Source organism: Cetorhinus maximus, chromosome 8 (assembly GCF_964194155.1).
Source record: "Cetorhinus maximus chromosome 8, sCetMax3.hap1.1, whole genome shotgun sequence".
Lineage (NCBI taxonomy): Eukaryota > Metazoa > Chordata > Chondrichthyes > Lamniformes > Cetorhinidae > Cetorhinus > Cetorhinus maximus.
In genome coordinates this window covers 3129814-3144028 of record NC_135886.1, presented here as the reverse complement: position 1 = coordinate 3144028, position 14215 = coordinate 3129814, and the positions used below count along the sequence as shown (strand labels likewise).

The following is a 14215-nucleotide window of genomic DNA, read 5'->3' as shown; positions in this document are numbered from 1 at the left end:
GAAACACCAATGGTGGAGACTGGAAATCAGGGATGCACAAGAGGGCGGAATTGGAGGAACGTAAAGATCGCAGAGGGTTGTAGGGCTGCAAGGGCGTACAGAGATGTGGAATGATGAGGCTATGGAGAGAGTTTTTCATAAGTCCAAGAATTTTAAAACTGCTTTGTCAGATCAGGTCATGAGTGAAAGGAAACCACTTGCGTATAACATGAGAAACAGTCTGTACTTTAACATCAGAGATTGGCTGGAATATGAAATCTGTTAGTTTACAGGTGCTTGACCATCACTAACAAATCCTTGAACATCAAGAAGACAAGAACTAGACAAACCAGGATTAGTATTTTTCAACGCTTTATAGTATTTCGTGTTTACACACAGGAGAAAATGGTTTCTCAAATAAAGAATGAAATATTTCAGCAAAAAGGATGTGGCAGAAACTAGGCAAAAACAAGACTAATGAGTAAGGTCACGTCCAGGTAATATCAGCACAAAGCCTCATTTGAAAAAACGGACACTCAAAGTGTTGGAGGGAATATACTGAAATCAGTCTATTAAGGAAGATCACTGATGCCAGGCAGGGAGTCACTTGCAGAGTTACAGGGATAAGTTACAGAGCTTAGACAGCTTTAGCAAATCCCATTCTGTTGTTCCCTCTGTCGTAAATAGAATAGAACTCCCTCAGGAAGACATCACCCAAGATCCAAAATGGTCCATTCTCGGTAGGAGCAGGCAGGTAGGTGGACTCAAACCCAACAACACAAACACCTTGACTCTGTAAAACATGAGATAACGACAATCCATTAGACTCATGAACAGATTAAAGAAGCAAATATTTAGTAAAGGTTTATTAACTTCAGCTTTTAGACTGAAATCCTATAGAAATACTTTCAGTTTACACTTTTCTGGCCTCATTATAGGATTGGCAAAGGAAAGATTATTTTCTAAAGAGTTAATAATAATAATTGCACAAATTGGTTAAAACTATTAACGTTAATGTGCACTTTTTTACATTATTTTATTTGGTAGACAGCTATCTCCGACATTAAGGCTTTTGGCTCCCATTCAAATAGCTTAAGTTGAGTCTTCAATTCTTCAGCCATTTGAAGATGGGACTTTTATGATTCTTCCATCAGTAAGTAGAATTATCTGCGTGTGATGGCATAGATCCCACTGGAGAAAGAGGGGAATAAAGTGGGAAGGGATGGAAGGGATGGGGAAAAATAAACCTACCAGGAGATCTATTCTGCCCACAAAATTCATCACCTTTTAGATAACATTATCTTCATTAAATGCGATCATAAAGAAATTTACAGTACAACAGCTCAATGGAAGATGACATAGTGAAGAGAGGTTAAGTGAAAGTTAGATTAGAGAACTGATATAATTTTTTGCCCTCCCTCAAATAACAGCATTTCTCTTATGGGCAGGATTTTGCCCTTGGCGCGGGTGTTCGGGAAGCCGACCCCAGCCTGCGATCAGCTCCGCGCCACGATTTCATGCGGGCAGCCCAATTAAGGCCCGGCCAACGTGGAACACAAGCGGCAGTGCCTGTGCGGGCGGGGGAGGAGGGCGAGCAGGCCTAGCGGGATCTTCGCGCGTGCGCACGAAAGAGCGCTTCGATCTCCCTGAGGCACGGAGCCGCCTCGGGGAGATGAAGCGCTGTTTTAAAAAAAATAAATAAAGGAAATAAAAATGTCATAAAACATGTCCCCTCATGTGACTGTCACATGAGCTTGTGCATGTTTTTAATTCAAAAATAACATTTTTCTTTGGTGTTTATTTGCTTTAGAAAATCTCATCCGCCTGCAGATGAGGTTTCCTAAAAAACGTAAAGGCCGCTTGGCCTTTTCGCCTGCCCGCCAAGGTTGGACAGGGCCATATAAATTTGAATTTAATTAGCTTCTTAATGGCCTTAATAGGTCTTTTAATTGTCAGCGGGCGCGCAGCCGACTCTGGAGCGCGCCCACCGAATGAAATATCGCAGGACTGCGCGATGATGTGGGGACGCTCACCCGACATCGCGTGTCATTTTACGCTCGGGCATGTCGGGTGCATTTACAACTCGCCGAGCGTAATATTCTGCCCATGGACTATTTGCAGCAAAATCATAAACATTTTCTTTATAAGGAAAATCTTTGCTTCTAATGCTTTATTTTTTGACAAAGTAATAATAGGGTACAGTAGCACAGTGGTTATATAATTGGACTAGTAATCTCGAAGCCTGGACTAATGATCCAGAGATATTAGTTCAAATCCCACCACTGGCATCTGGGGAATTTAAATTCAATTAGTTAAATTAAATCTGGATTAAAAAGTTAGCCTCAGTACTGATGACCATGAAACTACCAGATCATTATAAAAACCCATCTGGTTCCCTCATGTCCTTTAGCGATCCTAACCTGTCATCCTTACCCGGTCTGACCTACATGTAACTCCAGGCTCACAGCAATGTGGCTGTCCTTGAAAATGGTCTAGCAAGCCACTTAGTTGTATCCAAGAAGGTGGCTTAGCACCACCTTCTCAAGGACAATTTGGGATGGGCAAAAATTCTGCCCTTGCCTGTGACAGCCGCGTCCCATGAATTAACAAAGCAGACAGATTTTCCAGTTAGTGTTGCAGCTATTTTGATTAAACTGAGTCACATCAAACATTGGCTTAAAAAAAAGACAGTTGTTTTACATACCTGTAGGATGTAGGCTGAGGCTGGAATAGTGAGATCAACTCCATTGATTACAAAGGTCAAGGAAGGCAGGTTTCCTACGGTATCACAGTTGACCACGTACTATTATATAAAGAAGAAAGCATTCAGTAGATCTGCGTGTGTAGCTTGTATAAACAATGCACAGCAAGGAATCATTGGGTCAAGTATTATTCCACAGATAACCAATAGCTTCATTTCTACTGAAGGAGTGAACCATACAAAAATATTTTATAGTGATTTTTATATTGAAGGCCTTTGAAAAAGACTATTTCCACTAGATGGGCAGTCAAAGTCAATGCTCCATCAATTTAAAATCCTTACTAAGAGTGATTAAGGAGAAATTTCTTCACACAGGGAGTTGTTGCAGTGTGGAGTACCTTGCCACAGAGGAGAGGGTCTTACTCAGTACTTTGTTATATTGCATGAACTAGGCAATCTCTTCTAAAATGTGCCAGTGTCATTGGGTCAAGTGAAGACCAAAATGGTTTACGAAAGCCAATTGTTGTTCATTGTACTTTCCCTAAACACCACTTGAGATCACACTGCACAAAAAGTTCTGATGAAATTCTTTTGTTTTAAAGAAGATTTTAATCCAATTATTTTAAATGTGTTTGACACCTCTGTCACAAACATCACACAACACAGCTTCAAAATATCAGCTTATGCCTTGGGGCAGCATGGTCGAAAACCTGGGAAATCCTGTCTCAACACTGCCCCAGTGTCCACTCATGTGCAGTCTCAAAAGAGTGGTATCTACATGATATTGGTAGGACACGGTTTTAGTTGCCCACACCAGCTTATCGTGTGACTCCTCCAAATAAAAGTGAAAAATTTGTGCACACTTGCTGAGACTTAAATCAATTAATGATTCAGTGGAGACCACTAAAATGAATTTTACTCAGGATTCTAACAACAATCAAATGGCAGAGGTGACCATCCACCTCAGCGAGCTGCATGAAGCCCAGATCCCTGAGCCGTAAGGATGGTTTTGTCAACATGGACTCCACTATTATGGCCAAAAGGTGTCACTACAGTCCTAGTACTGATACAGTCTAGAATCTGTATCAGTTAGCACTTGTTACCAAAACTTACCTCACCGTACTTATCCTGATAGGCGCCAATCCTTTGCAGCAGTTGTTTTAATTCCTGATTTGGTGCAGTGAGCAAGGAAGTACCAGTGTCAACCATAGCTTGGCATCCTTGGGTACAGAAGGTAGGTTGGCCATCGAGAAGCACACTGGAAAACAGAGTTCCATTATTTATTTATTCATTAATGTTAAGTCGTAATTTAGAACCATGTAGCAGTCCCTACAAGACCCTTTTTTTGTTTATCTTTGTTATATCCACTTTTAATTTCCTTATTCTTTCACTTTTTTAACAAGGAGAAATTGTCAAAGAGGAGGAGTCATACTGGACTCGAAACATTTCTCTCTCCTTAGGTGCTGCCAGACTTTCTGATTCCAGCACTCCTTGTTTATAAGGAGAAATTCTAGCTTCTTTCTGACATTTCAGATTTCTGAGTTTGGAAACTTGTCTTCATCTTTTCCTTTCAATCTTCTTTACTCATGATTCAGAATCAAAATCCTGTAATTCCCTTCCCAACACCACATGGACTGCAGCAGTTTAAGTTGGCAGTTCACCAACAGCTTCTCAAGGGCAATTAGGGATGGGCAATAAATGCTGAGCTTACCCTGATGCTCACATCCTATGAACAAATATACCCAAGAGAATTAGTCTTTAAACCTTCCTCCCCCTTAACTATTAGTCTGCTAATATCTGTCTATGCATTCACCCTTATGCAGATTCTAACAATTGTCTCTTTTAACTTACTGGAACCTCACTGAGTATTTCCCAACTGCTGGCTGGCAGTATTTTTTTAATTTATGGGATAATGCAAGCACAGATCAGATCAGAGGCACTACCACATGCACTGTAGGATATGTCCTCACCAAGATGTCAAAGTACATCAATTCCAGTGCCAGTATCATATCCAATCTTTGCCAGCCATTCTGAATTTATCCAATTGTACTATACTGAATTAAATAGAAATGGTTAATTCTGATCACCATTTCAAATTACATAGTATTTATAACACTGGAACCAGCTATACAGACCAATAGATCCATGCCAGTGTTTATGCTCCTCACAAGTCACCTTCAACCCTTCTTCATCTCACTTTGTCAACATATCCTTCCATTCCTTTCTCCCCCTTGCACTCATCTAGCTGCCCCTGAAATTCATCAATGGTATTCACCTCATTTACTCCTTGTGGTAGTTAGTTCTACATCTTGATCACTGTGTGTAAAGAAGTTACTCCTGAGTTCCTTATTGGATTTATTGGTGACTACCTTACGCTTATGGCCCCAATTCTGGTCTTATCCACACTTGGAAACATCCTCTCTGCATCTGCCTTATCAAACCCTTCTGTAATCTTAAAGAACTCTCTCAGGTTATTCCTCAGCCTTTTTCTCTTTTGGAGGAAGGAGCCCCAGACTGTTCAATATTTCCTGAAGGTAGAATCTCTCACTTCTTGTAACTGTCTAGTAAATCAATTTGAACCTTCTCCAGTTACAACATGGCTGCAGGACAAGGGGACTGCTGAAAAGAGGCTAGATGTCACAAAACAGTTCTTCACACTAAAAGTGACCAATACCTGGAATGGTCTTTCAGATAAGGTCTTTCAGGATAATAGTGGCATGAACTCCAGAGAGATTAAAAAGGAATTAACATTGTGACGAAAAATTTCTGGTCACAGTGGACTGGATAGACTGAAAGGCCCTGTGCACTTGAACCTCTCTTTTTAAACAAGTTTAAAAGTATATGTTCAGGGCTTGGGGTTAATATAAATCTGTAAGTAGGAATCATAAGAGCTTGGAGTTTATGTTCTGTAGGAAATATGTTTTATAGGCTATTATGTGCTCTAATTCATTGTATTTATTAAAATGATACAATGTGTTTTTCAAGCTGAGCTGTGGCCAGTATGAGCCACAAAGTAAGCAATCACTCATTTCTTACTTACGTTTGCATAGGGATAAGCCAGTACAGCTCTTGAAGAACAGGGACCCAGACAATTTCACCAGTATACAACTTATCGTCAACCCCTCCAAATGTCACTTCACCACCTATTTGACTACTTGATTCCCTGGAAAGAAGAAACATATTCAGCTTTACTGATGTTTCAATTAGTGCATCAGTATCGAAACATAAGTTGCCCTCATCTAGCTTCAAGCTACTGACTGAAATATACGTCTCTCCACTCACTGGTATAGTATCTGAGCCCATATCTGAGCTTGAGCAAAATACATTGCCTTAGATTTTGAATCACAATTACCATCAAACAATCTTTGACCAACAGTTTATGGTGTATTGTTACCCTAGCCCCTTTTTGGGACAATCCGAGATCAGGCATACATCTCAAATGGTTCTTAAGACAGATCCCAGCGACGCTTACATGAGTCTGAAGGACTGATCCATCTCTTCTAAAGGAAAAAAGGCAGCCGAGGTAGTTACCGTATTCCAGACTGCCTTTTAGTAAATTAAAGCCAGATTATAATTTTCCCAGAAAAGAGTCCGGATAAAAACTTTTCAGTATTGTACCCGCCTGCCTAAGGGAGTATAATGTCGGGCTTTAGAGTGAGTGATACAAAGACTATGCATTATAAATTCTAAAATATATAAAAGTTTATTAAAGAACCAAACATGCAATTTAAAGGCTTGTTGAAAACAGTAAATCACAACTTTAGATAGGTTCCAGGAAAACAAGAACTGGTGCAATGTCATTTCTAATCGGGAATCCAGTTTAAAATTTTAATTGTTGCAGTAAAAATACTTTTAAGTAGGAAATCCATCAAATATTAAAGTGATATTTGCCTTAATCCCCCTGCTGAATGAGACTTGTCTAAGCTGGTTAAGTGAATCTGCCTTACCCGGTTTACTCCTAAATACTCTCAGTATTTTTAAAAACTGCATAATTAATCTCTCATGTGTAGGTGTGGTTTCTCAATTGTCCTGAGGTCCCTCCTTTTTATGCTCCAAATTTTGGCTTTGATCATTGTTAATTTCCCTGAAAAACAATCCTATTTAATTCTAAGGAAATTTGTAACTACCAAATTCCAATTAAGTCACATATACCCGGAAAGAGAACCTTATTGAACAGCCATGCTTGGTCAAAATGTTTCCTCAGTCAGAGGGGTCTGTGTTAGAAGCTTTGAACATGTTTCTGAATTGCAAAATTTGCAACCTGAATGTGGTTTAGTTATCAATTTTTATATCAGGCTGTTTTCCTGGCTTAAATGGAAAATGTGTTTATCTGCATCTTTTTTGTGTGTCCCTTCTCATCAATGAATCCTTGTTGCTGTTAAGAAGAGCTAAGCCCTAACTTGTCAGAATGTGTAGCTGAACCTTTGTGAACCCATCTTTTTTTTAAAAAGAGGGTACCCTTTTAAATTTTAGATTTTTTTAGGGAAAAAGCTCTTTCACCTTCATTATGACCATATTGCTTTACACTGATTCCTTCACAAGTCGTCACTATCAAAGGTTCATCATTATTTCGAGGCATAGTATAGGCTCATATCACTCACTCATGGCACTGCTCCATAGAAACATGTCCTTAATAACTCATGATTGTATACTGATCTTAATTAAAAATGTGCTGTAGTGCTCATTCAACTTTCAACACATGGCTCAGCTTCAGCTGTGGATCAGTGGTAACACTCTCACTATTAAGTCACAAGGTTATGAGTTGAAATTCCACTCCAGAAACTTGTGCACAAAAATCTCAATTGACACTCCAGTACTGAGGGAGTGCTGCACTGTTGGAGTTGTCGGCTTTCAGATAAGGTGTTACACCAAGGCCTCATTTGCCTCTTGGGTGGACATGAAAAGTCCCATTGTAGCATTTTGAAAAAGAGCTTGGGAGCTCCACTATTGCCAATATTTATCTCTCAACCTACATAATTAAAAAGCAGACTACCTGGTCATTGCTGTTTATGAGATCTTATTGTGCACAAACTGGCTGCTACCATTCCTACTGTATAACAGTCACTGCTCTTTCTGGGTCATTAGTTAATGATCAATCTTGCTTTAATCATCTATTTGAGTTTTATACTATGGGATTCCCACGATTTCTTAAGAAACTTCTCCCTCAAGTTTTGGTCAAGACAATCAGTTTAATGCAGGCTTTCCTTTAGTTGATTTCATTATTTCAGTATGGTCGCATCCTCTTACCTGCCCAGGTATACAGAAAACATCGGTGATGACACCAGATTATCATGCATCATGCTATCAAACACTGTTGTGGCACCCCCTGCTGAAAGTCTTGGGTATGCAAGACCAAGGATTCCACCAAATTTGGAATACTCAAAGGCAGTCCCAGGTTCAGACATACTGAGGCCAAACTCCTGATTTGGAATAGAAATGCCTGCAACCTTGGGAGGGAAACAAAAAGAGGAACAGGAAATATTACACTAAAGCTTAGAAACAAGATTCAATCCAACTGACTGATGATTCCAAAACCTGAGCCATTGATTGATTCATCCAAAACCAACCACAATGCTCCTAATACAGACTGTTTCAAAATGAGCAGAATGGTTTTATTCCTTTACATCATTTTGCTTGAATACCAGATTTGGCACAATCTCGGTTCAGACTTGGGGAGCTACCACCAAACTCTTCATGTACCACAGTAACGCCGCTATACAACCTGTCAGACAGAGCAAGACAGATGAGGCCATCCCATGTCTCAACTTGCCCTTTTTTAGGGCATGTCTCGTGATCTCTCTGGTTTTGGAAAGCTGGTGAGCTTGGGGAATCATAGGCCTCAACCCAAGTCCCACAGCTGACATTTAAATTGCTCATAAGAGCAGCAACAAAAAGTTTTCTTAGTACAGTTTTAACTTGAGACAGTACCTTGTGCAAATCAACTGTGATAACATTACTCACTGATTTTACTGCATTCCCTATATGAGTTATAAGGTAACCATCAACTCAACTTATGACATCATAAGCCTTGGGATGAAAACACAAGCAGCACGAGATGAGATTCTGACCTGAACATCACTCCCTGGTGCTTGGTAATCCACTCCTCTGATCCAAAATTGCTAAATTTGTATCATCTGGTAATCCAATTTTTAGTAATAAATTCATACTTGGCTGTGCCATTTTCATTGCTTAATTAAAATTATTGGATCAATTGTTCCAAATGACAAACTGCCAGTAGACTGCTTCATTTACATGTGAACTTTATACCTTTTGGTTATCTATGCAGGCAGCAGCGGTCAGTAATACTGGACATCATTGGGGCTGATTAACACAGGCAAGAGAAAATGGCTGCAATATCATTTTTTTTAAATTCGTTCTTGGGATGTGGGCATCACTGGCTATGCCAGCATTTATTGCCCATCCAATTGCCCTTGTTTAGAGGGCATTTAAGAGTCAACCACATTGCTGTGGGGTCTGGAATCACATGTAGGCCAAACCAGGTAAGGATGGCAGATATCCTTCTCTAAAGGACATTACTGAGCCATATGGGTTTTTACAAAAATTGGCAATGGTTTCATGGCCATCATTAGACTTTTAATTCCAGGTTTTTTATTGAATTCAAATTCCACCATCTGCCGTGGTGGGATTTGTACCCAGGTCCCCAGAGCATTACCCTGGGTCTCTGGATTAGCAATGCAGTGTCAATACCACTACACCACCACCTCCCCTGCAAGAAGCAGTGTGCAGTCAATATCTAGGACCTTTGATGCACAATTCACATTAGCCTAGGCTTTCTGCCTTGCACCCACCAATGTTTCAGCAGATCCAGGTTGGGAACGAAGAGGTAAACAACTTGGGAGAGACTGCATTCCTTTGCATTGCCACCTACCTGTCAGGTCTACCTGTCAGGTCTAGCTGAGGGGAAGTAAGCCTGCTCACATGTGGGCAGCTGCATGTTAAATACAAGTAGATTTATGTTCTTTTTGGATATTGGACACAGGGCCCTATAGTCTGGATTTCAGAAATCAACACAAAAGGTCTTCTCTCAAGAATTGAAAAGTGAGGGTTGACATATCATGTGTTTCTTAAAAGGTTGGAGAAAGGTAATTGACCATTTGATGATCAAATAGAAACTGGAGAAATAGTAATGTATCAATAGACCTGGCCCAGTATGTCTCCTCTCGTATACTGGCATAATTCCCTGGCAAACCTTGTATACCCTGATATAACTCTACCTCCCGCAGGTAAATGACCCTTGCATTGGAAATATGGTTAGAGTTAGCAGGGCATCGACAGCGGGTTGGAGGCTCCACTCCATCAATCGCTGAGGCATTAAGCTTCGGCTAATTATCAACGACTCAGTAAATAGCACCTCTCGCCTCAGAGCCAGAGCGTTCTGGGTTCAGGTCCTACTCCAGAGACTTGAAATTCTAGGCTGGCACTGTAGTACAGTACTGAGGGGGTGCAGCACCATCAGCGGTGCCATCTTTTGGATGAGACATTAAAGCTGGGACCCCGTCTGCCCTCTCAAGTGGATGTAAAAGATCCCACAGCATAAGAGCAGGGTCCATCTATATCCCTCAACCAACATCATTAAAAACAGATTACCTGGTAATTATCTCATTGTCGTTTGTGGACCTGGTTATGCCCAAATTGGCTGCCACGTATTAAAGCTGTATTAAGTATTTCTGAAAAGTGTTTTGGGACGTCCCAAGGCCACAAAAGACGCTATATAAATGAAGAGTCATCTTTTTGAAATGACTAATACCTTTATGGTTAGAACCAGGTAATACTTACATTAATGGTGTCATATCCAAAATAGCCAGTTAAACTACCAGAACCATAAGCTATGCTGAAGCTCTGTCCGCGTGTTTTGAATGTTGAGGATAGATTTGGATTATATCTCTTATGGTTCCCTGAAAAGAAAGGAACGAATCATGATTTCTCTCTTTCAAAGGCTGTGGTGAGTTAACTGATCATCCAATGGCAAAAAAGAACCGGAAAGATAATCACTTGTTTGAGTTATACTCACTGCATGCTGGGCTGTTACAGTAGATGGATGGGACCCAAAGGTTAGAAGAGCCAGTGTCAAACAGAACCTCGAAACTCCTAGGCGGGGTACCAATTGTAATGGATCCATAGTAGAAGTTCTGGTGTAAGTTTGAAAATGGAAATTAGAATTGATCATTGTCACTCTGGATAAAAATCCTGCTTTGTCATTAATCAGTGGAAGAAACCGAAATATCAATCGCAAATTATTTTAAATCTGACTCATTAAAAAATAGAAAAGTTTAAAAGAGGGGGAATAGCTCTGGAAATGAAAGACTGAAGAAAGGTTCAGCTATTGGCTTCTTAGGCTGGAGTTGGGGTCTGCAACCTATGGCTCCAGACTCATGTACACCTCCCCACCTTGATCAGTCAAATCCATTTGACGGTAACCATGTCTTGTTTCTTAAACTTTTGTTGACATTGTAATCGTGAGAACAACTTATTCTGTATAAAATGTTGTCGAAACATGTCTCTGTCCTGTTTTTCATTATGACCGGTATTTGAGTAACCAGTTGTTGTGTTTTTGACTGAATTTTTTTTTTAAATGGCTCTCCTTCTTATTAAGGTTGACTATTCCTGCACTGGGACGTTCCTGTGCTCTTCTCCTTGGAAAGCGGCAGCTGCAGAAGGGATTGTAAACCCAACAGACAGCTGAAAAATCAGAGTTTATAATCGCCAGTCTGGCTGCTCATTGTCCCTGCTGGGTACATGAGCGGGACAGTCAGCCTCTGCTGGAACTCAAACCCAAAGCAACAGCATTTTAACTCAGAGATAAAAACAAAAAACTGCGGATGCTGGAAATCCAAAACAAAAACAGAAATACCTGGAAAAACTCAGCAGCTCTGGCAGCATCGGCGGAGAAGAGCAAAGTTGACGTTTCGAGTCCTCATGACCCTTGAAGGGTCATGAGGACTCGAAACATCAATTTTGCTCTTCTCCGCCGATGCTGCCAGACCTTCTGAGTTTTTCCAGGTATTTCTGTTTTTGTTTAGCATTTTAACAGCCTCACTTGACGACATTCCTCTCTCTGCTTTACATTAGTTTCCTTTTTTACTTACATTTATGAAATTCAGGAGTGGTTCATCTGCAATTTCTGACTCGTATCCGGGGAAGAGATGCTGGTACTTCAAGGCGGGATCATATTTGTGAGTTTCTAAGAAACTTTTCAGCTCCCCGCGCTCTTTCAGGATCTCGCGCACAGATTTCCCTCTGTGCAAAGGCATTCTGAAAGGTTAAAAGCCCATCAACAGCGATCAGATAATTGAGAGGTGGAACAAGCTTTCTTTAAAAGTGAGACTTATGAGCTCACGGTCATTCCAAGATTTGACACAATTCAAAAGAGTTCAGATCCCCACGAGAATTAGATCCTTTCTCACACTATTCTTCATGCCCATATGAGGGCCACTGAACCACGGCTTACACTGTAACGGTGTTACAGGGCAGGGCAAGGAGGCAGGCCCCAATTCTACCTCAGCCAGAACGGAGATCAGGCCTGTGCTGTTGGTGTTATTCTGAACCACACAGTGGCCATCTAGCCAGCTGAGCTTGCACTTACACTATTAAGCTTGCTTTTTTTTTCTGTATTTGACACAGTGACTTGTCCAGAATCAGGTCTAATTCCTGCAGACTGAATAAGAGTTTGTGCTTGTGTTTCAGTCATTTTCAAAAATCATTCTAGAAAATTCCCAAGATTTTAGCAGATCAGTAACCAAAATCCAGAACAATAACCTTTTGTCAACTCTTATGAGGGATTCTACCCATTTAACCTCTTGAAGGGAAGTTTGTAAAATGTATGCCAGGATTTCTGTACATCCCCATGTGCATTCCACTACTTAGCATTGAAGGTTCCTAAGCGCAGCAATTACTTTGTGTCAGCAGCACAGGAACCAGGGCATCCCGTGAATTATTGCTTACCTTTCCCCAAAGCTATCACCGTAGCCTTCAATCTCCTTCTTAATTAGATGTTTATCTAACTCATTTCCTTGAATTATTTAAGTGACACAATCGGAGTTCGTTGATAGCACTCCGCTGTTTTGGTCAGAAGGGTTTGGGAATTTGAGCCAGGCCGTCGGTACAGTGCTACATTTCTCAGAGGCACCTTTATTGGTGCAAGATGTGAAGGTTCTGCCCGTCTGTTTAGGTGGATATTAAAACGGTAACGGACAAGTTTTTCTTTTCCTTCATTCTTTCATGGGATGCGGAGATCATTGGCAAGGCCAGCATCTGTTGCCCATCCATAATTGTCCTTAACTGCTCTCTGAAGTGTTCAATTCAAGAGTCAACCACATTGCTGTGGGTCTGGAGGCACATGTAGGCAAGACTGGGTCAGGATGGCAAATTTCCTTTCATAAGGAGCATTAGTGGACCAGATGTCTTTTTTTTTTAACAACAATCAATGATAGTTGTCATGGTCACCACCACTGACACTAGCTTTCAATTCCAGATGTATTAATTGAATTTTAATTCCACCAGCAGCCATGGTGGGATTTGAACCCATGTCTCCAGAGCATTAGCCTGGGCCCCTGGGTTACTAGTCCAGTGACATTTTTACTATGGCACCCTCTCCCCAATGACAGGGTTGGTATTCTGGACAGATACAATCAAATGGATAAAGAGACTGTGGGAAATAATTCCCATCTTGCCTTAAACTTGTTAAGTTTTTGCTCATATCGTCTAGTTATACATCTTAAGAACATTAGATATAGGAGCAGGGAGTAGGCCATTCGTCCCCTAAAGCCTGCCACACCATTCAATATCATGACTGATTTTCTACATCAACTTCCCCTTCCTGCACTATCCCCTTAAGGATTCCCTTAGTGCCCAAAAATACATCAATTGCTCTCTTCAATATGTTCAATGTTGGAGCATCCACAGCCCCTCTGGCATTGAGAATTTCAAAGGGTGTCTTTCATTTAGGCATGTATGACAATAACTAGCCTTTTAGTTTTCCTGCTTCTAATATGTGACTGCAAATGAAGCTTAGTTATCTCAGAATTAACTTTTCCTTTAAACATCCCTCTTAACAGAATGCACACCAACTAGCATCTAATCTGGTGAAAATTTCAAGTGGTGTCAAGTTATTAAATTGCTCAATGACTTACTTATGGAAACACTCAGAGAGTTGGATACAGACCAATGCAATGATCAACAACTTCATTTTGCTTCTTTTGGTGGAGTGTCGTAGAAGGTTGGAGTCAATTGAGGTTCCACACAATTCCTTGAATTGTGCTAGAGATTGCAGTAGGCTGGGTGCCTTTATACTCGCAAGTAAACAGGTGATTTGTTTTTCAACTTCACTAATGAAGGTCATTTTATCTCAAACTTTGAACAATAATGCTGCATGGTTTATTTTAAAATACAGAGTAACCTTAAACGACTTAAACCTCCTTTGACCTTGATAAGAATTTTTTGGTCAGAAAGCTTGCATCTGAAGACAAGCAACTAACAATTCTAACGATGATTGGATTGTTACAGGTAAAAAGTGTT

At 40.5% G+C, this 14215-nt stretch overlaps 1 protein-coding gene across 1 annotated transcript; it reads right to left on the bottom strand.

The window, feature by feature from the left end:
• Positions 1 to 388: 388 nt before the first annotated feature.
• Positions 389 to 13886, bottom strand: LOC144683369 (gastricsin-like). Its single transcript, XM_078546318.1, has 9 exons — positions 13831 to 13886; positions 11788 to 11953; positions 10713 to 10830; positions 10478 to 10596; positions 7928 to 8127; positions 5721 to 5843; positions 3794 to 3938; positions 2684 to 2782; positions 389 to 772 (listed from the first exon to the last, which is right to left on the bottom strand). The coding sequence occupies exons 1-9, from the start codon at positions 13884 to 13886 to the stop codon at positions 617 to 619; spliced, it is 1182 nt and encodes a 393-aa protein (XP_078402444.1). The 3' UTR covers positions 389 to 616.
• Between the last annotated feature and the right edge of the window lie 329 nt (positions 13887 to 14215).

Excerpts from the sequence above, each read along its gene's own strand:
- LOC144683369 (XM_078546318.1), bottom strand. The coding sequence starts at position 13,886 with ATGAAGTTGTTGATCATTGCATTGGTCTGTATCCAACTCTCTGAGTGT. Across the intron at positions 10,597-10,712 it reads CTGTAACAGCCCAGCATGCA|GGAACCATAAGAGATATAAT; the intron begins GTGAGTATAACT and ends CTTTCTTTTCAG. Across the intron at positions 773-2,683 it reads CCTCAGCCTACATCCTACAG|AGTCAAGGTGTTTGTGTTGT; the intron begins GTATGTAAAACA and ends CATGTTTTACAG.